At 40.8% G+C, this 22,179-nt stretch overlaps 1 protein-coding gene across 1 annotated transcript; it reads right to left on the reverse strand.

Moving 5' to 3' along the window:
• Positions 1 to 4,761: 4,761 nt before the first annotated feature.
• On the reverse strand, positions 4,762 to 6,906 carry LOC103294110 (BTB/POZ domain-containing protein 18-like). Its single transcript, XM_008150497.3, has one exon. It carries the CDS (start codon positions 6,904 to 6,906, stop codon positions 4,762 to 4,764), a length of 2,145 nt encoding a protein of 714 aa, XP_008148719.2.
• Between the last annotated feature and the right edge of the window lie 15,273 nt (positions 6,907 to 22,179).

A 22,179-nucleotide genomic window follows, 5' to 3' on the forward strand; every position in this document is an offset into this window, starting at 1 on the left:
GCTTTCAAATTTATACCCATTACTAGAGGCCCAGTGCACGAAATTCATGCACTGAAGGGGTGTCCCTCAGCCCAGCCTGCACCCTCTCCAATCTGGGACCCCTTAGGGGATCCAAGACTGCTGGCTCCTAACCACTTCTGCCTGCCAGCCTGATTGCCCCCAATTGCCCTCCCCTGATGGCCAGCTTGTGGCGGCCATCTTGTGATGATATGGGGGTGGCCATCTTGTGATGATGTGAGGGTGTGAGGGCCCCCAAGGCTTTTATTAGTATAGATACTACTCAGTATAATGGGTATAAATATTTGGCAAAGCCATTTGAGAATATCAGGAATCTTAAAAAGGCATTCCCTTTATCCCAGTGTTTTCATTTATAGTATACTACACCTCAAAGAAATAATCATAAATGCAATTGACATTTTATATACAAAAATGTACATTACAGCATTAATTGTAATAATGAAAAGGAGAGAAAAAACTAAATGTCAAAAAAACTAAATTGTTAAATAAACTAATGCATAGCTATATGATACAGTATTATACAGCTGTTAATAAATTATATATTTGATGAATTTTGTGGCATAATTATTCACCACATAGTACTAAGCCATAAAAAAAGATATATACAAATATGTTAATGTATACAATTCAAAAAATATTTTTTAAATATATTTTATTGATTTTTTTTACAGAGAGGAAGGGAGAGGAATAGAGAGTTAGAAACATCCATGAGAGAGAAATATCGATCAGCTGCCTCTTTCACACCCCCTACTGGGGATGTGCCTGCAACGAAGGTACATGCCCTTGACCAGAATCAAACCTGGGACCCTTCAGTCCGCAGGCCAATGCTCTATCCACTGAGCCAAACCGGTTAGGGCCAAAAAATATTTTTAAAGTATATTTTTGTATGAAAAAAAACTGTTAGGAAATTACAGAAATAATAACATTTGTCAAATTTGAATCATTTTTCCTTTTTACACTTCTCTGTATTGTCTGCCTTTTCTACAATAAACATGTACAAATTTCATAATCACAAAAATATTCATTAATGAAGTAACAACCAATTTTCATCATAGGCCTAATTTTCCTCATTCAGATTATGAGCTGATGCAGCAGTGGCCTACTTATGAAGTCTTTCTGAAGGTTCATTGTGTGGGAGTAGGAAAATCTAAGTCACTCAATAAATAAGTAGAAATATTTTTTTTCCTCAAGGACTGTTTCAGGAATGAATTGCCCTACTAAAAATTGGAAAGACTGAAATGAATAATAATAAAAATAGCACTAATGTAAAGTTTTCCCCTGTAGAAAATAATGCCCTTTTTTAGGGCCTGCATATGTCCCAAAATTGGAGAGAGCTGGAAGTGAGGTAAGGCACATATCAGCCACCCCCACACTCTAACTGGAAATTGAGTCATGCAAAGATTGGTGGCCTGTTCCATAAATGTTTTATAACTCTGCCAGAGTGGACTCACATAGTTTAAAAATAAAAATTTAGTAAATTATACCAAAAAGAAAAGTTAAAGCACAATTGAAAGCATTAAAAGCTCAGGCCTCATTAAAATCCTAACCTCACTCAACAATTCAGCTTAACAATTTAAAATAAAATTCAGGCCATCTTGCATTGTTGACTTTGAAGATACTTATAATCAGGTTAACCTTTAAGTTATTGTCTAAAATTGTTTGTTACTTTATTAGCAAATATTTTTTCTGATTATAAAACTGATAGATGATTATTATAGGAAAGGCAGACAATACAGAGCAGTATAAAAAGAAAAAATGATTCAAATTTACAGTGTTTACAATGTCATTATTTTTATAATTTCCCAAGTTTTATTTTTCCATTTAAAAATATATTTTTAAAATATTTTTGGAATTGTATAATGTTAACATATTTGTATATAGCTTTTTTGGTCAATAACGTGTGGTGAACAATTATGCCACTAAATTCATCAAATGTGTAATTTATTAACAGCTGCATAAAACTGTATCATATGGCTATACATTAGTTTAACAATTTAGGTTTTTGGACATTTAGTTTTTTCTCTCCTTTTCACTATTACAATTAATGTTGTGATGTACATCTTTGTACATAAAATGTCAATAGCATTTCTGATTATTTTCATTAACATAGTAAATGAAAATGAAAACACTGGGATACCTTTTTAAGAGTGTGAAATAGGTATCATTAATAGTTAGGCTGGGACAATAAATGTAAACACAACAGGCTGGGCAAATCAATGTATGATTGATGAGAAAACTGTCATCTAACCACATTGCACACACAGTTCAACATCATATAGAAGTTGGTTCTTTATTAAATTAACAAATAAATAATTATCTATCAGTACAATATACAAAATTGGCAGAAATTCTTAACAAAAATAATGGAGTATTCAATTACCATATAAACATTACTACTTAAATATTTTTTGTTATAATTAAGTATGTTAGAGATAAATGCTAAACTGGTAAAACTTTGGGTCTAAGACACACACGTGGATGAGCAAGCACATTCACATTAAGTTTAAGGCAATATAAAAAAAAAAACTATAGTATTTAGAAATAGCACCCCCTGCATGGTTTAGCCTTTATAGGCCTTCTTAATTCACATGACCTTCACCACATTGTCCCCAAAAATTCAATTCTATGGCCAGACCCTGAAATCCTTCAAACTCCAAAATATTGCATTTTAATTCTTTCTCACAATAAAACCCATATTCCAGGCCTATAATTCCTTCAAAATCTATCCTTCTGCCTCATTGAAACTGTCAATTCTTTGAGCATGTTCTCCCTCTCCTTTTTATTGAATTTATTGGGGTGACATGGGTTAACAAAATTATACAGGGTTCAGGCGAATAATTCCACAACATATCATTTGTACACCCCAAGTCAAGTCTCCTTCCATCACCATGTATGCCCCCTATACCCTCTTCCACTTCCCCCACATACTGCTTCTCCTGGCAAACCCCACAGTATTGTCCCTGTCCATGAATTTTCTTTCTTTTCTTTTTTTCTTAATTTCTCAATCCCCCCACCAAGTTTCCCTAACTCCCCCAACAGCTGTTAGCCTGCTCTCTATGAGTCTATCTCTATTTTGTTTAATAGTTCATTTTGTTCATTATATTCCACATACAAGTGAAATATGGTACTTGTCTTTCTCTGACTGGCTTATTTCACTTAGCCTAATGCTCCCCAGGTCCATCCATGCTGTCAAAAAGGGTAAGATTTCCTTCTTTTTTTACAGCTGAGTAAATGTACCACAGCTTTTTTACCCACTCATCTACTGATGAGCACTTAGGCTGTTTCCAGATCTTGGCAATTGTAAATAATGCTGCAATGAATAGAGGGGTGCATATCTTCTTTCAAATTAGTGTTTCCAATTTCTTTAGATATATTCCCAGATGTGGATCATAAGGCACTTCCTGCCGGGGTTCTTGACCAGCATTACAAAGGGTTCAACAATCTGGAGAAAGGAGCTGTGCGTAGATTCAATAAGGAGTCCAAGGATGAAAAATAATTTTGAAAGGCGCTGGGGGTCAGAGGAGCTTCAGCTAAAGGAGCTAAAAGACTACTCCCCTTGACTCAGGACCCCTGCTTTTATTAACACAATTTGTCCTAAGGCAAGGTGGAGATAACACACTTCAAAGGGTAGGGTTTACAGAAGCATTGTCAGATTGGGGGAATAGCCTACAGCTGTTCAGGTGTTTGGCCAACAGGAGGCAATAACATGCAGATTTAAGATGCCCTGAGCTGTCTGGCAGCAGACAATCCTATTCAGGTTTGGGGAAATGCCCTTCAGCCATCCCAGATGATTCAGCCCTGCTGACATTCTGAAATTGTCATCCAGCAACTTCCATTTTTAATTTTTTGAGGTAGCTTCATACTGCTTTCCACAGTGGCCACACCAATCTGCATTCTCAAGAGTGCACAAGGTTTCCCTTTTCTCCATATTCTCACCAATACTTTTTGTTTGTTGATTTATTTTGACAGGTGTGAGGTGATATTTCATTGTGGTTTTAATTTGCATTTCTCTGATGATTAGTGACATTGAGCATCTTTCCATATATCTATTGACCATTTGTATGTCCTCTTTGGAGAAACATCTATTCAGGTCCTCTGCCCATTTTTTTAATTGGAATGTTTGTTTCTTTGATATTGAGGGGGTTTTTTTGTGGGGTGAGGGGGGAGTAAGTAACTTTTTTAAGCAACTGTATCTTTTTCAACTCACTTCTTGGAGTGATGATGAAGTACTTCTTCCTGGCCCTTTGGAGGTTTGGGCTAGACTTCCCTTACTGGGAGTAAATAGACCCACAAATAAGGTGCTAAACAATGTCCTGTCACTCACACCCACTTTGAGTTTCACCCCAGCACTGCTTCACACCTTCTGGAACATTTTCTCTGACATGGAACAACTGCAGAGGTTATACTTAATTTTCCCTGAATTAGCAGGACCTCATAACCTGGGAGACCGGGCCTTGGCTGTTACCTATGACCCACTAGAGTTGGAGACCACGCATTTTATTGTTCCACTTGTTATAAGGAACTAAGATGGTTCAAGTTCCTAATTTTCTGTCCACAGCACTACTTGACTTCTGCCTGATTCCCAAAACCTGGGAAGGGGAGAATGGGGCCAACAGAGAGCAAGGGGTATGCCTGCCTCTTGTGCTAGAGAACAGGACATGTGCTAGCCTCTCTGCCAATACCACTTTTGCTAGCCAACATTTCCCATCCTCCCAGTGCCCCTAAACCTCCTTCCCCACTCTACTAGGTTAGTATGTCTACCTCTGTTTCTGACTCTGAAGAAGGGTCAGGCCATACGGAGGGAATACAGGTGGACACCAACCTCCCCTCCAATGTCCAATCTACCACATCAATCTCTTCCTCTTCAAGGCTGGCAGGGAGTGGGTCCAACAGCTCAGAGTTGCTAAATACCTCTTTGCCTGGTTCTGGATCAGGATACAGCACCTCTTCTGTATTCAGGGACACTTCCAACCTAGTCTCCATCCAGTTAGAACAGGGAGGTGAGAGATCCCCGTAGGACATTTGGGGAGGGTCAAGGAAGTCATTGTGGAGAAGTTTGTCTCTCTGACCATTCACTGGCTGAGCGCTGGTAATATCTTGGTCTTGCGTCAAAGAGCATCCTACTGAAAGCACCTGTCCTTCATTAATCTTAAGGGGGATAAAGGGTTCAACTGGCTCTTTGTTTTCACCAACAGGTTCCTTTTCCAATTCGATGCTCTCCCTGGACCAGAATTCCATGTCTGGTAAATACCATTCTTCTTTGATCCAGTTCTTCCCTGTTTCTGTCAGGTGATAACTAGGGGTCCTACAGTCCTTTGCCCTTGGACTCTCCAAAGACCCTATAGTTGGCTCAATTTCTGAGCCACATGGCATGAACTCCAGGATCTCCTCCAGCTCACTGGTGGCAGCAACACTTGTGATCCGGTATTCCTCAGTTTCACAGGTCTGCCCCAACAGCGCTGTGTCAAATGCATATGGCTCTCTGAAGTTGATACCAAACCCAGGTTCCTTCCCTACCACCTCTGGACTGGACCCAAACTTGGACTTCACCACTGGGTGGTCTGGGGAGAGGCTACCAGAGAGCAGAATGTCTTGTAGCCCAGAGCACACTGGGGAGTCCTGACACTGGTCTATTCTAGTAGGTAGCATTTCCTGCTGGTTAACTGAGGATGGCTGAGTCCCTGGAGGCTCTTTTGAGTCCCTAGGTTCTGGGACATGAGGGCTATCTTGAGAGGTTTTGAAGGGAGGTTCTCTCACCACCTCCCAGTGGGTCCCATTGACAGTCTTCCTCAGTTTCATTCTCCCAATCTGCCCCTTGTTTGCAGAGTCTGAGTTAGGTGCCCTAACTTCAGGACTCCACTTCTTACTCCCACCTGTCTTTCTCAGACAAGATGGGCTTGGGGTGCTCTGTAGAGGACTAGCTCTCCCTGGTTTTTGATTGTCCTCTGGCGCTTTATTTATGTTCTTCTGCCGCCAAAGACGCCAGCCATGATCTGCAGGCACTGAGCTGTGTCCACTTAAAATGCTGGAAGGCTTGGATGTACAGACATCAGGTGATGGCTTTGAACGACTCAGCCTGATCTTTATGGGCAATAGTCGCTTACCCACAGAGGGGTACAAGCTGGGTGAGAAAAGCTCTGTAGAACCAAGGGCAGGGTCACTCTTGTTCTCTTTAGATTCTTGACTGTGGTTTGATGGTGAAGAGTTTTCTTTTTGTGGCCTTCCTCTTGAGCAGAAGAGTTTTCTTCTTTTGGCCTTCCTCTTGAGCAGAAGAGTGCCAGACAAGTTCTCTGCATTGTGTCCACTGCTCTTGTCCTGGGGTCCCTCATCCTTCCCCAACAACTTCAATCTCACTGCCCCAAGAGGACAAAACGTCTGGGTAACAGGCAGTAAAGTTCGAGGGCAGTGGCTGGATGGCACCATCCTGGCAGAGATTGGTGCAGCACTTGGAGGTTGTAAGCACTCCCGGTTCAGTCTTTGGCCCTGAGGGGCCTTCACCAACTTTCCACCCTCTAGCTGAAGGGATTCTAGCTCACATACACGGAGCTGACGGGCAGCAGAAAGCACATCCTGGACTTCTTCTTGATATACTTCTATCTCTGAGGTATACAGGAAGTCCACCAGCTTCCTAAGTGTCCTGATCTTCAGGCCTCCCAGCTCCAACACCACCTTACAACCTTGAGCTGGCCTCTCCCGCTCCAGGTGCTCTGTGAAGAAGGGGCTGCAGGCAGACAAGATGCAACTGTGGGCTGGGATTACCTCACCTTCCGCCTGCAGGAGGACATCACAGAACACCCCACTCTGTTGCTGGTGATAAAGCTGCAGAAAAGCCAACTGGAGAAACTGGGGATTCCTGTATATAATTTTGGGGCTGGCAGAAGAACACATGTTGGTCTATTAACAAACCAAGGTTTTCACAGATCAGTATCTGCACAGCTGGTGTTCCTTTCCAGGTTGCAGTTTTCTGTCAGGGGGCACTGAGGATCTGAAGAGTCAACGTCAAACTGGACTAGCTCTGCAGTAGGAGTTGCCCCTGCCGTCCTCTCTGTGCTTGGGTCCTCTGTCCGGCCTACCTTGTTTCCTCCCAATGTCCAGCCTCGCAATAGGAAGATCATAAAAAAAATAAAAATAAATAAAATAGCACACGTAGATGAGTCGCCTGAGGTTCTTCTCCCCGTCCAGAACCAAGGGAATCGGAGTAGGCGCGGAGAAAGCAGGCCTTCAGGGAAGGTCCCCACAGCTGGGCGCCCTGGCCCAACTCCTTTGAGGAGATGCTCCTCAGCTGGGGAAGTTTCAGAAGCCGGAATGCAGGGTTCACCTCACCGCCAGCTCCCGCAGCCACTCTGGCACCCACTTCCCCACCGCGGTCCAGCACCTTCACGCGCTAGTCGGAGGTGGTGACTGCGAGGACCTGAGGCGGGACTGCCGCGCCACGCACCTGGGCTGCTGCACTCGAGCCCCGTGCCCGCCCACGCCCTTCCTCCGCGCCAGCTCTCGGGCTTAGTCAGCAGGGATCCCTCAGCCCATTGGCCGAAGGCTCCTGGGACAGCCAATCACAGGACGAGGAGCGGGTTGGGCGGGAGGCTGTCTCCAGGGTCTTGAGAGCTGGGGAAAGAAGGTTGGCGGGAGAGGTGGGGGCAGGAAGCCTGACAGCAGCCGGCTTCTCAGTCAGCCTCTCCGATTGGGTGGGCTTCAGGGCGCTTGAAGGACACCTCGGGAATCTATCTGAAGAGGCTGCCAATGGCGGCAGCCCGGCTCTAGGTTTAATGGAGGACGAGTCCCCGGATGGCTCTCCTCGCACCTTGCCCCCCAGTCTCTCTAGATACCTCCGACAGTCAGGATGTTCTAGGACAGTGATGGCGAACCTATGACACGCGTGTCAGCACTGACACGCGAAGCCATTTCTGATGACACGCGGCCGCATGCCAAGGATGAAACATTTGCTGCTCCTGAGGATGAAACATTTGCGACTAGAGTCTTGGAGTTAGTTTTTTCCTCAAAGTGACACACTACCCGAGTTATGCTCAGTTTTTTGGCGAAGTTTGACACACCAAGCTCAAAAGGTTGCCCATCACTGTTCTAGGACAAGGTCACTGGGCCAGTTTCCGAATTCGAATTTTTCCCAGATTCCACTCCAGCCCCAAGTCTTGGCGAACTGGTGACTAGAGGGGTGGCAGAACTTCCTGTCTGGAGTGGCCTCCGGTGTTCTAACAGAGATGGTTTGTTTAGTGCACTTCCTGACTGGAAACAGCTGTTTTCAGGGATGATAGGAAAAATTAAATGATCTCAAGATTATACGCATTTAGCAAGAATGCCAACCCATGTTATCAATCTGGACAGCAAGTCTTTCCCTGTGTGTTAGGTCCTGGCTGTGGTTAGATGTCACCTGATGTCCAGGGCAGGATGTAAGTGGCTCACCCCATAGACACTGATGACAAAGTGATGAACTGAAACAGAGCAGGCCCCGCGGAGGCCAACAGGAGGCAGAAGAGGAAGACGCCTAAGAGAAGGGGACCCTGCAAAGGGACAAGAGGTGGAGGGGTGAGTAGTACATTTGCACTCAAACAGGTCTTCACTGGTATCTCATACTTTTTCAAAAAGGATTTGAGGTAGTTGACTGAAGTATAGAGAGTTGGAGGGGGAGTTGAGCATTTCCAAGTCAGTTAATATTCTCTCTTGGGAACCTCTGCTCTTAAGCTGGAAAAAAGAAAGGAGAACAAAAGACATTTTCTGTTGCAATTGGCATATTTTGAAGAGGAAGCTATTTGTGAAGGGACAAAACTTAACAGAAGGACAGATTTTAGATATCTGTCTGCAGCACAAAGATACACAAAAAAGCAAGCAAGTAAAAAAAAAAATAAATAAATAAAGGCAGAACAGTACTTGTTTATGGCATCTGATGCTGAGAATCAGAATGAGATTAGGCAGTGGAGTACCAGTACAGTTATAGGTGAGTCTGTGGAGTTCTATAACAAAAATATAACTATTCTATCCTTTCATGAATATATTGTTATCAGGATTAGTAGAGAGGACTCACTTCTTGGTTGTTGTTTTTTAATCCAATACCATTTTAGTTAAATCGTGTATTAGTAGAATTTCTAAGGGGAATTTAAAATGGCCATCCTACCAAGGGCTTCAAAAATGACAAACTTTGGCTGGTAATGTGTAGCCACCAGAGGGTAGAAAGGGGTAAAATTATTTTGTTTTCCTCTGTATAAATAGATAGTCAGTGTTTTTTTGTAATTAATTTTTTTTCATTTCTTCTTGATACTTCTAGTTTTAGTCTATTTTAGAAGTAGAGCCATGACAGCACAGCACTCTGCCCCATGTAAGAATTTTATATATTTCTTTTTAAAATACAATTCTATTTCCTAGGTCTTCCCTAATCTTTCACCATTTAATGGTATCTTGTTTTTCTTTGTAAGTGATGACAGTTGTGGATGGGAAAGTTAAACTTTGAGTTATAAACCCAACCACTGAATGTAAGATTCAATGCATACAAAAAATACCAAAAAACAAACCACACACACACACACACACACACACAAGCAAACAAAAAAACCAATAACACTGTCTCTAAATATATTCTCAATCCATTGATTTCTCTCCATTTTTACTGCTACCACTGTAGTGAACTGCTTATCACCATCACTTGACCTTCAAACTAATTTCCTTGCTTTCACTTTTGTTCCCTCTTTAATCCATTTGTCACATAAGTAGCCTGATCTTTTATAAAAATGTGAGTTAGATCCTATCATTCTGCAATTTAAAACCCTCATAGACTTTCCCCTACCTAACAATAAAATCAAAACTTTTTTTTTTTTTTTTCTGCCCAGCTGGGTGTAGTTCAGCGGTTGAGTGTCGACCCAGGAACCAAGAGGTCACCAGTTCGATTCCCGGTCAGGGCATATGTCCAGGTTGCAGGCTGGATTCCCAGTGGGGGGTGTGCAGGAGGCAGCCAATCAATGATTCTCTCTCATCATTGATGTTTCTATCTCCCTCTCCCTTCCTCTCTGAAACCAATAAAAATATATATTTTTAAAAAACTTTTTTTTTCTAACATATAGAACCCTTCATATTCTCATTCTTGCCCATCTCTCCTTCATTTGCAACAGCTCTGATGGATCCAGTGTGTTTCAACTCCACACTTTAGAGCTTTGGTATTAGTAGTTAACATTGCTCTATCTTCTCATGGTTGGCTACCTCTTACCATTCAGATTTCAACTTAATTGTCACCTCTCCAAGCAGTTTGTCCCTGACATCCAATCTAAAACAAACCACGAGTCATTCTCACCAGTATATTTTAAAACTCTGCATAGTCCTCCTTACTTATTAATCTTCTCCCTCAACCCACTAGAATGTAAGCTTTTTGAGAGCAGGAAACATATCTATCTTGTTATTCTTTTTTTCATTAAATTTATTGGGGTGGTATTGGCTAATAAAATTATATAGGTTTCAGGTATACAATTCTATAATACATCATAATACAGTGTATATTGTACTGTGCTTACCACCCCAAATTGTGTCTTCTACCATCACCAGTTACCCCCTCTCTTCAGCCACCCTCCCATCCCCCCTTTACCCTGGCAATCACCATACTGACATTTGTGTCCACGAGTCTTTCTTTTTCTCTATGCTAATCCCTTCACTCATCTCACTCAACCCCCACTATGCCCTCCCCTCTGACAGTTCTCAGTCTGTTTTCTGTATCTATGAGTCTGTCTCTATTTTGTTACTTTATTTTTTTCATTAGATTCCACATATAAGTGAAATTATATGGTACTTGTCTTTGTCTGGCTGGATTATTTCACTTAGCATACATAGTGCTCTCCAGGTCCATCCATGCTGTTGCAAAGGGTAAGAGTTCCTTCTTTTTTATGACTGAGTAGTATTCCATTGTGTGGATGTACCATGGCTTTGTTATCCACTCATCTACTGGTGAGTACTTGGGCTGCTTCCAAATCTTGGCTATCCCATATAATAAAAGCCTAATATGCAAATTGTCCCATTGACTGGGAGTTTGACCAGGAGTTCAACCGGGAGTTCAACTAGGAGTTTGATCAGGAGTTCAACCAGGGGGCAGGGCCGGCAGAAGGGAGGCCTCCCTGGCCGGTTGCAGCGGCGGTGGTGGCAGAAGGCCAGGAGAAGGGAGGCCCCACCGGCCAGCAGTGGCAGCGGTGGCAGGCCGCCGGAGTAAAGGAGCAGCGGGAGTGGCTGGATGCCAGGGGAAGGAAGGTGCCCCAGCCGGCAGCTGGCAGCTGGCAGCCGGCAGCCAGCAGCCACTAGGGACCCTACCCATGCACAAATTACATGCACTGGGTCTCTAGTTGTAAATAATGTTTCAATGAACAGAGGGATACATATCTTCTTTCACATGTTTTGGGGTTGTTGTTTTATATATATATATATATTTATATATATATATATATATATATACACAGAAGTGGAATTGTTGGGTCATAAGGCAGTTCCATTTTTAATTTTTTGAGGTAACCCCATACTGCTTTCCACAGTAGCTGCACCAATCTGCATTCCCACCAACAGTGCACAAGGATTCCCTTTTCTCCACATCATCGCCAACACTTGCTGTTTGTTGATTTATTAATGGTGGCCATTCTGACAGGTCTGAGGTGATATATCATTGTGGTTTTAATTTGCATTTCTCTGATGATTAGTGATGTTGAGCATCTTTCATATGTCTATTGGCCATCTGTATGTCCTCTTTGGAGAAGTGTATATTCAGGTCCTTTGTCCATATTTTAATTCAATTGTTTGTTTTTATTTTGAGTTGAAAAAATGTCATAGTTTCTTGATGTAGCAGGCTAGAGATAGTTTTCAGGGCCAGGCCGAAAGTAGATTACATCAATTGCACCCATGTTCCATTGATCTTCCCTAAGTTATATGACCCTTACCTAATTTCAAGTAAGGCTGGGAAACATAGGTTTCCTGTGTTTCCTGGAAGAGGAAATTATATTGGTGAGCATGTGGCCAAGTATTTGTCATTGTATAACTTTAACTTTCAATATAGTTAACTCTCTTGCCACTTGTTATTCTCCTACAACTAGTTATTCAGGACATATCTTTTGGGAGAACATGATTCATCCCACAACATCAGGAAACCAGGATCTTAGAGTAAGGGGATGTCATAGTCTCTTCTCATTAATCTGTAAACAGACTTGAAATGATACAGATGGGTAGATAATTCACAAGGGAATTGGGTCAAATGGGCAGATGGAAATATAGGTGGCCTCACTAGTATTCAAAGAAATACAAATTTTAAAAATAAGACACTATTTTCACCTGTAAAATTAACAAAGACTAAAATATAATACTAAATAAAAAGGGGATGCAGTTAAATTCAGCTAAGGGAATCAGTGGCAATGTTGGAGGCAAATGCCCAGATGTACAATTATCCTGAAGGAAAATTCAGAAATAAATATCAAAAATATTTATTGAAATCATTCAAGAAATATTTGTTGAATATTAGCTAAGCAGTGGGCACTGTTTTAAGTCCTCTAATCTAGTAATTCCACTTTTGGAAATGTATCTAAAGAAAATTAGTGGAAATGCAGCCATATTTATGTTCAGGGGATCTACTGCAATGTGAAAACAGTATAAATGGCTGACAGTAGGGAAGTGAATAAATAATTTATGCTACATCTATATTTTAAAAGATATGGAATGATAGAAGAAAAGAATTAAAATTAGTGAAGTCTAGGAAATCCTATTAGTATAATTTTATTGAAAAGTATAATAAAAAATGCAGTTATAGTAGGATTTTGATTTCTGCACATATATATTTATATTCAGCCAACATATTTATTTACTATCAAATATGTGCTAGGACATATAAAGAGAGAATTTGTAAGGTCTCTGAATGAATAAGACTAAAGGTCAACTTGTATTTTTTTCCCCATTATTGTTTCTCTACTTCATAGAAATTGCTGAAGAACAGGCTAGCATATAGTAAAGTACTTTGTGCTTTAGTCATGAATAAAAATGTGCCCTAATATATAATGGAATAATAAAAGTGAGAAAGAAAGTGTAATTTCAGTTTCAAGTACTTTCTGTTTAACAAAAGGTGAAAATTGGGATTTGAATTCACCTGTGAGGACAGACAGGTCCTTTAGAGGAAGAAAAAAAAAAAAGCTATTGTGAGTCTTTTAAATTATGCATAGGTAAAGAGAGAACTGTGCAAGTGGAGAAGTTTGGAAAATCTGAGGCTGAAAATCTGAAAAGACTAAGTGGAAAAGAGAGGAAAGAGGAGCATTTTGGGAGGAAGAGATTGTTTTTGAGAGGAAAGCGTTGAAACTTGAGGAAAGGAGAACGATGAAGGGGATATTTATTCGTTCCTTGGGTTGTGTTTCACTCTTGGGTAAGGAGATGCTGAGCAGGGGGCAGAGGCAGGGTGATAGACTTCACTAGGACTGGAAATTACTGGCCCAGGAGGAGATTCCTGGAGGCTCAGCTGGCCACATATACTGTATATGGCCCAGAGCTGGAGCAAGCCTTTCTCTGGATGGAGCCTGGCAATTTCTAGACTGTGCCCTCAGAAGAGATATCAGTGTTCTTATATGTGGTGGCACTGAATGTTCTCCAAGTACCTTGTGGCAAACATAGGCACTTGGGTCCTGAAGCAGGAAAGTAAAAACAGAGATGACAGGATCTGGTAACTATACCAAAATAACAGATGAAGGCACTTTGAGGTGGATTGAGACTTTGTTATCTCACAAGGAGAGACTTGAGGCTTTGTGATTAAGACAAATATTTTATAATCAAAGGCCAATAAAGTCAAGGAATGTTAGTCTAGAATTCCCTTAATTTTCATTTTATCCACATTTTCCCACCACAAACATGTACTTCTTTTAGAATAAGGAAAAGTAATTTAATACTCCCTCTACTCTATCTTATTTTCCCCATTGAGATCAAAGACTATTTAATGAAACTCACCCCCATTCTCTCCTCAGATGCCACTCACCACAGAAATGTTCTTAGGAAGGAAGGTCACCAATCACTTTCTGATGCTCAAATTCAATGGGCACTATCCAGCCATATTTTGGTCTTCTTAGTCATATTGGATGCTGTTGACCACCGTATTCTTCCTGAAACTTCTCCTCTGATGTCCTTGACTCCATTCTCTTACCTTCCCCCCTGCCACTCTATCCATCCCTTGTCCATCTTTTGGGAGCCTCTTCTTCTAAAGTCTGTCTCTTAGATGCTAGTATTTTCCAGACTTTGCACAGGGTAACCTTCTCTTACACATTCTCTCTGAGCCATTTCATCCACACTAACCTTTACGCTCTTCATTTACTGCTAAGTCTACAGAGCCTAGAACAGTCCCTCAGACACCAGAGGTGTGTAATACATAGTGTTTCATCTAGCACTTTGACATTGGGAGTAGACCATTTTTTAACACCTCCTCTTCTATGCAACAAAATTGCTTTCAGTAATCATCACAAAATAAGTAGTAATCATTTTTTGGTCGGCTGTCTAATTTCAAAGCAAAGCAAATTTATACTTAAATTTCAACTTTAAAACATTATTCAAATTTAGTAAAATATTTTCTGTATGAACAAAAATTCATACTTAACAATTTTACATTGCTTTACACACACAAATACAAAACTCCACGTGTCAAATGGTATGACAGAATTGCCATAACCCAAGTTCTGCTTCTTTGTTCTCACAATTCACTTTGCTGGCACTGCTTATTTCTAAGCTATTGTTTAAATGCAAAAGTATGTATTATCACAGAGTATGCAGACAAGAACTGCGCTCAAAGTGAACTTAAATGATCCCAAACAATTATACGCTTACTCTTGAAACAAAAGCATGTAGTTGAGTTCCCATAGTTCAGGGAGGTCTCCGAATTACCCTCCCCATGTAGAAGCAATGTTTGTGAAAAGATAAGAATAAAAATGTGCTACTTTGAAGCATGCAGATAATATTGTTAAAATGCAACAATAATCACAGCAATTGTTTAGAATTTTTACTAACAAAAGACTTTTTCAGGAAATATTTTATTACTGGCATTGTGATACATGAAGAGAATAAAAAGACCAATTCTTATTAGTTTTATTCTGCACAGATAATGCACCATCTTATTGCCTGTGCCCTGCTTGGGCTGGCTGCTCCTACCACCCCACTGTTAGTATGGTATTGACAATACATATTTGTTGAATGAATGAATACATTTGTCACATGATGCTAAGACTGCTTCTTCAGCCATACTTCTCTCCTAAATTCTAAGCCCATATTTCTGTCACATGACTGTCCTGTCCCATAGGATCTATGGCCCGAAATGTGCTCATTTTTCTGTCCCATATTGGTGAATGGCACCAAATTCCACCAAGTAGCTCAAGCCAGAACTTCAGATTCTATCTCCCTATTCCTCCCAAATCAGACACAAAATCTCTTTATTCTAACCTCCTAAACATTTCTAAAATCCATTCTCGATCTCTCCACTCTCACTAAACTGGGCTAATTCAACACTTGATAATTCTTCCCAAGACCATTACAACACTAACCTATTCAGTTTCTATTCTCCCTGAACTTCCCTAAATGCCTCATCTTTAAAAGGGGGTATTAATCCCCACTGCAAAAGATTACTATGAGGTTGGAATAACATGTATGGAGTGTCTAGAGTAGTGTCTGGCCCATAGAAGATGTTCAAAAGTAATGTTAGTTTTCCTTCCTAAAATATTGCTTGACACTCTACTGCCTCCCAAATCTGAATATTTTGAGAGAAATCAATTATATTTTGAGACTAAATTAATGAAACATCATTTAATATGCATAAAAACAAATTATGCAGATAATTTCAGTTGTATAAATGTGACCTAATTCATAGTACTCCCAAACTCATTTTTATTATAGCAACAAATACTTACTGATCATTACAAAGACTCCAAACAAAGTAAGGTCTGAATATACTGACATAGACATATATAGATAGATACAAGAAAACATCTATGCTTTCAAGGACTTCATAATTCCATACACACATATAACTCATAGTGATGCAGGATAACATATGACAAGTGCTAGATAAATACCACAACCATACATGAGAGAGATAGAAAGAAGACAACCCAACAAAATGTGTCAATCAGAATAATATTTGAGGAGGAGAGAAACCAAGATGTAGCTCAGAGGAAAGTTACACAGCTATACTGTTTTATGTAGAAAAGGATTGATAAGTAAATTTCTGATAGATAGGAATGCTAACAGGACATATGACCCAGTTGGAAGAGGACACAGAATTCAAATAGAAGACACAACAAGAGTGAAATTTGGAAAGAAGACTGAGACCAGTGAGTGGATGCAATTAAATACCAAAGTAAGAGGTTTCCTTTGAAAATGAAGAAGCATCAGTATAGAAACTGTGAGGGGCCCAAGTCCTTCTGATCAAGCCCCGCCCCACCAAAAAAATAGAAACCTTGAGAGCCTCCTATCTGGTTGCCCTACATTTTCTTGTTTTTCTGTATAATCCATCTTTCACTTAACCTGTCATTGTGATCTTTCCAAAATCCAAATCTGACTATGTCATGTCATTATTTAAAATCCCTTCCGTGTCCTCCAAAGAGGATATGCAAATTGCCAATAAGCACATGGAAAGATGTTCAACATCACTAATCATTAGAAAAATGCTAATCAAAAATACAATTATTTGCCACCTCACACCTATTAGGATAGCTACTATAAATAAAAATAAAAAACAGAAAACAGCAAGTATTGTGGAGGAGGTGGAGAAAATTGTCTACTATTAGTGGAAAATTAAAATGGTACAGCCACTGTGTAAAGCAGTATGGCAACAGTTCCTCAAAATATTAAGAGTAGAATTACCATATGATCTAGAAATTCCACTTCTGGGTGTACAATCAAAATAAGTTGAAAACAGGGTCTCAGTGAGAAGTTAGTATATATTGATAGCAGCAATATTCACAACAACTAAAAGGTGGAAGCAACCCAAATGTCTATCAACAGCTGAATGGATAAACAAAATGTGGTAGATACATACAATGAAATATTATTCAGCCTGAAAAAGGAAGGAAATTCTGACACGTGCCACAACATGGATAAAGTTTGAGGACAAGTAAAATAACTAGTCACAAAAAGGCAAATACTGTATGAGTCCAGTTATTATGAAATACCTAGAGTAGTCAATTTTATAGAGACAGGAAGTAGAATGGTGGTTGGGAGGGCCTGGAAAGATCAGAGAATAGGGTATTGATATTGAATGGATACAGAGTTTCAGATTTGCAAGATGGAAAGAGTTCTGGGAATTGATTGCATACCGATGTGAAGGTATCTAACACTACTGAATTATACACTTACAAAATAATTAAGATGATAAATTTTTTATCACAATTAAAAATAAAACTTTTAAAAAATCTCTTTCACCACCAGCAGGATAAATTTGAAATTATATACTAGTAGAGCCACATACAAAGATCTCCATGGCTGACCTCTTCCCTTTGTGGAAGAAGAAGTGAGCATAACCAAAAGCATGAGGTTATATTTAAGTTTCAGGAGAAAAAAGTCAAGTACCATTTTATTTTCAAATGTATCCTACAGTGAAAAAATAAAGAGTAGAATGATTTATAATAAGAAAATCACAAACTGAGGTATTTATAATCTTTGAATACAATGCTCCTTTAAGAAACACTTAGTAAAATTACTGTTTACATCAACTAATGGAATTTTTGAGCCATCACTAATTTTTACAACAACCATTGTTTTATGGGTTATACAATTTATTCAAACAATGTTTTACAAGTGTTTGGAAGAGGGAATCCTATCTAATAAAAGGGTAATATGCAAATTAACCATCACTCCATCACAAAGATGGCAGTGCCCATAGCCACAAGATGGTGGCGCTCAGTCCTCTCAGCCCCGCCGGAGTCCCCCAGTCCCGAGGGTGGGAGGGCAGCCGCTGAGAGCGGGCAGCGTGAGCAGCCTGGCAGAATGCTTGCTTCATTGCCACGGCAATGAGGCAAGCATTCTGTGCCTGGCCGTGGATGGGCCTCTGGGCCGCAGAGAGCCTCTGGGCTGCAGAGAGCCTCTGGGTAGTGGGCACGGAGTGGCCAGGCCCCACAGAGAGCTAATGGCACATGGATTTGTGTGCAGGGCTACTAGTCTTATAAAACACCTTAATGTGTGTAATAGGAAAGTCAATTAAAAAGTTTATTTGCATGAGGATTCTTATTTTATCTCTGCATGTCAGAAACCTGACAGAAGTCTTCACTTTAGCTAGTAAGCACTTTACTGATTAAAAGTTAATTTCCATTTTTAAAGGGCGAAGTCAAGATACTACAGTTCTAGGAGCATAAATACTGTCTTAGTTAGCTTGGTCTGCCATAACACAGTATCACTGACTGGGTGGCTTAAAAAAAACAGAAATTTATTTTCTCAGAGTTCTGGAGGTTGGAAAATCCAAGGTCAAGACACCAGCCAATTCAGTTTCCGGTGAGAGTCCTCTTCCAGGCTTTCACTCAGCCACCTTCCCCCTGTATCTTCACATGGGGGAGCACAGCAATCTAGTGTCTCCTCTTATAAGAACTCTAATCCTATCAGATCATATACACATCCCTATGACTTAATTTGACCTGGTTTAATTTCATAGTCTACAGTCACACTGGCGGGGGAGTTAGAGTTTCAACATACAAATGTTGGGGGACACAATTCAGTCTGTTGCAGGTGCTTTCCCTCAAATTTTTCTCCAGCATAATCTCTCATCACTAGTGACACAATCCAATACCTAGACTTCGTATTCCAGAATGCCAGATGAGTTGCCATTCTTCTGTGTACCCAACGCATCCTGTGCATGCTCATAAAATAGCCCTGACTGATTTTCACTTAAATTTTTTGCTATTTTGTGTATATTATACATATTATAATGCATAATATAAGCCACTGGTGACAAGAACTATTGCTTCTTTTTTTCCCCCCAACACCATTTATCCCCTCTATGCCCTCTATCCCCTCTATTCCACCAACCCTCCACTGCCATCACCATACTGTTGTCCATGTCCATGAGTTTTCTCTCTCTTTTTTTTTCTTTGTGGCTCAATCTCTTCATCGCTCCTAACCCTCCCTCCCCCACCCATCTGATTACCTGCTCTCTGTCTATGAGTCTGCCTCTATTTTGCCTCATGAACTATTGCTTCTTGCTGTCTGTATCCCTTATACATTCCTGTCTGTATCCCTTATACATTTAGCAATGCAGGGGTATTAATCTAGGATGGATCATAGGTGCTTGTATTCATTCCCTATTGCTGCTATAACAAATTGCAACAAACCAGTTGGCTTTAAACAACATAAATTTATCCTCTTACAGTCCTAGAGATCAGAAATATGAAATCATTTGCGCTGGGCTGAATCAGTTAGGTCATGCTCCCACCACAGGCTCTTGAAGAGAACTGTTTCCTTCCCTTTTCCTGCTTCTAGAGCTGCATTCCTAGCATTCTTGGCTCTGGGCCCCTTCTTCCACCTCTACAACCTGCAGGGTAGCATCTTAAAATATCTCTCCTTCTGCTGTGAGAGGCACATTGCCTTCTCTCTTCTGTATGTGGTAAACCTCCCTCTGCCTCCCTCTTGTAAGGACCCTTCGATTACATTGGGCCCACCTTTATAATCCAGTATAATCTCCCCCTTTCAAGATGCTTAACTATTTACATCTCCCAAGTCCATATTCCTATATAAGGTCACATATATAGGTCCCAGGGATTATGACCTGGATATATTGGAGGCCATTAGCCTACCACAAGTGAGTAGAAGGACAATAGATCAGTTAGGAGGTTACTACATGACATCTGCCAAATGCTTCCCAGCTAGCTAGACTTCTAGTCCTGTTTTTCATAGCTAGGTTTGTCTATGTCACATGACTCCCCTATCTCAGTGTAACACTATAAGCCCTTTGACAATATTTGGTCTAACCATCTGTGCTAGGTGATTTGAAGCACTGATTAATGACGCAGGGAATTTATTCCACATGCTAATCTGTATCAATTAGATCAATCATTACAAAAGTGAAACTACTTTTCTTAAATAAAACTTTCTCAGTTGAATTATGTGGACATTTACTTCAACTCATTATTCAGCTTCATAATAGATTATAAGAATTCATCATTTTAACCCAAATGGGAATCAAGCCAATTTCCATTTTGTTCAAGCCTCACACATAATTGGCACACCATGAGCCATAAGTGATAATAAGGGTAAAGCTGGGTATTCAAGCTGGCAGAAAACTAATAACCAAGTGGCTTTAGACATTTATCTGAAGGTGATGACATATGGTTCTTGTCAGAGGGATACCCTCAGGACAGAAATGTTTATCTGCACAGTTGACAAACCGATCTTACAGGACCCATATAAAACTGAGTTTCTTAATTACAGACTAGTAAAAAGTCTGCTGGCACAGTAGGGCAAGTTTAACTGCTCATGAGAGGATGCCATTTGGAGGACAACAGCCTCAAATAGACCATGATAGAAGAGAGAGGAGGGACTTGAAAGAGTTTGTCCCAATAAACAGCAAACACTGTAAGGCTCACAAATCAACCTGCCGAGAAAGAGCTGCTCCCAGTGTGTGAACTGTGATCCTCTCATGTCATGCTGAGATACATTTACTCTTTCAAGTTTGTTCAAAAGGCAGAATTAAAGCTTTTGAGGTCACCACATGTTTGCTATGGTTAGCCTCATTTGGTGCTAAATAGCTTATTTATCTGTTGCTTTTAATCAGCTATACAAATGACAAAAAGATGAACACAAAACACGCGCGTGCTCTCACACACACACACACACACACACACACACACACACACACGCAAACACATGCATACGCATGCGCGCGCGCACACACAGATACGCACAAGTGGACAGATGCAGAAACCTATAGCCCAGAATAAAGTAGAGCAAAATGAGCTCAAGATGATAGAAGCCTAGGGGAGAAAATTCCAGACACACTTCAGAATGTGTGTCATTAAAAATGCCAGGACTCTGCTCTAATCCCCTTTGGAGGGAGACAGACATTTATGGCTCCTCAGTTCAGGCAATGCCTGGGGCAGGGTGTGTCTGAGTCTCCCAGGCATGTGAGCTGCTGAGGCCCCTAGAAAAGGCAGCTCTGCTCGCCTTGCATTCTCTTTTGCCTGTGACCATAGAAGGAAGGAGGGAAGAAACAGCCTAAAGAAAAGAAACCTCTGGAATATATTTCATTTCAAAGAAAACATGGCTTCTTTTTTTCTTTAAAGAAAACCTAAAAGCAATTGATTTTCTTCCATGATTGTTCTAAAATACTTTGTATTAGCCTCATTTGGTGTTGAAACATGGTTTCCCATCAACCATCTGCCTGTTAATATCCATAACAATATCAGGCAAACACCACAGGTGGGAGAAAGAAGAAGCAAGTACCGCAATGCAGGGATTCAGGTTCACAAGGTAAGAGCTTGTCTAAAATTTTTTCAGGTTCCTCAGATAGAGAGAAAGAGAGAAGTTCATCAGACAACACCTGTGTGTTAAACGACCCTGGTGGCAGAGAACCAATGTCTTTGATCTATTATTGATAGTCTCTCAGAAAGGAGAAATAGTTCTCAGACTCAAGTACATAATATACATAGGCTGAGTTCCATGATGGGGATTCTTTCTGCCAGGGGATTCCCTGATTTATAATACCAGTGACAGGACATTGGCCAGCTTCTTCCACCATCTCTACAGATAAGAGCTTCAAATATATGTTCACAAGATGTTTCATTTTCCAATGTCAATTTTATTATCTGTTAACTAGAGGCCCGGTGCACAAAATTCGTGCATGGGGGTATGTGTCCCTCAGCCCAGCCTGCACCCTCTCCAATCCAGGACTGCTGGCTCCCAACTATTCACCTGCCTGCCTTCCTGATTGCCCCTAACCACTTCTTCCTGCCAACCTGATCACCCCTTAACCACTCCCCTGCCAGCCTGATTGATGCCTAACTGCTCCCCTGCCAGCCCGATTGCCCCTAACTGCCCTCCCCTGCCGGCCTGATCACCCCTAACTGCCCTCCCCTACCAGCCTGGTCACCCCTAACTGCCCCCCTTCCAGCCTCATTGCCCCTAACTGCTTTCCCCTGCTGGTCTGGTCCCCCTTCAATTGCCCTCCCCTGCAGGCCTGGGTCCCCCCCAAACTGC

The sequence above is a fragment of the Eptesicus fuscus genome, chromosome 14 (assembly GCF_027574615.1).
Source record: "Eptesicus fuscus isolate TK198812 chromosome 14, DD_ASM_mEF_20220401, whole genome shotgun sequence".
In the NCBI taxonomy this organism is placed as follows: domain Eukaryota; kingdom Metazoa; phylum Chordata; class Mammalia; order Chiroptera; family Vespertilionidae; genus Eptesicus; species Eptesicus fuscus.

Bases quoted from the DNA above. Each gene is read 5' to 3' on its own strand.
- LOC103294110 (XM_008150497.3), bottom strand. From the start codon at position 6,906: ATGTGTTCTTCTGCCAGCCCCAAAATTATATACAGGAATCCCCAGTTT.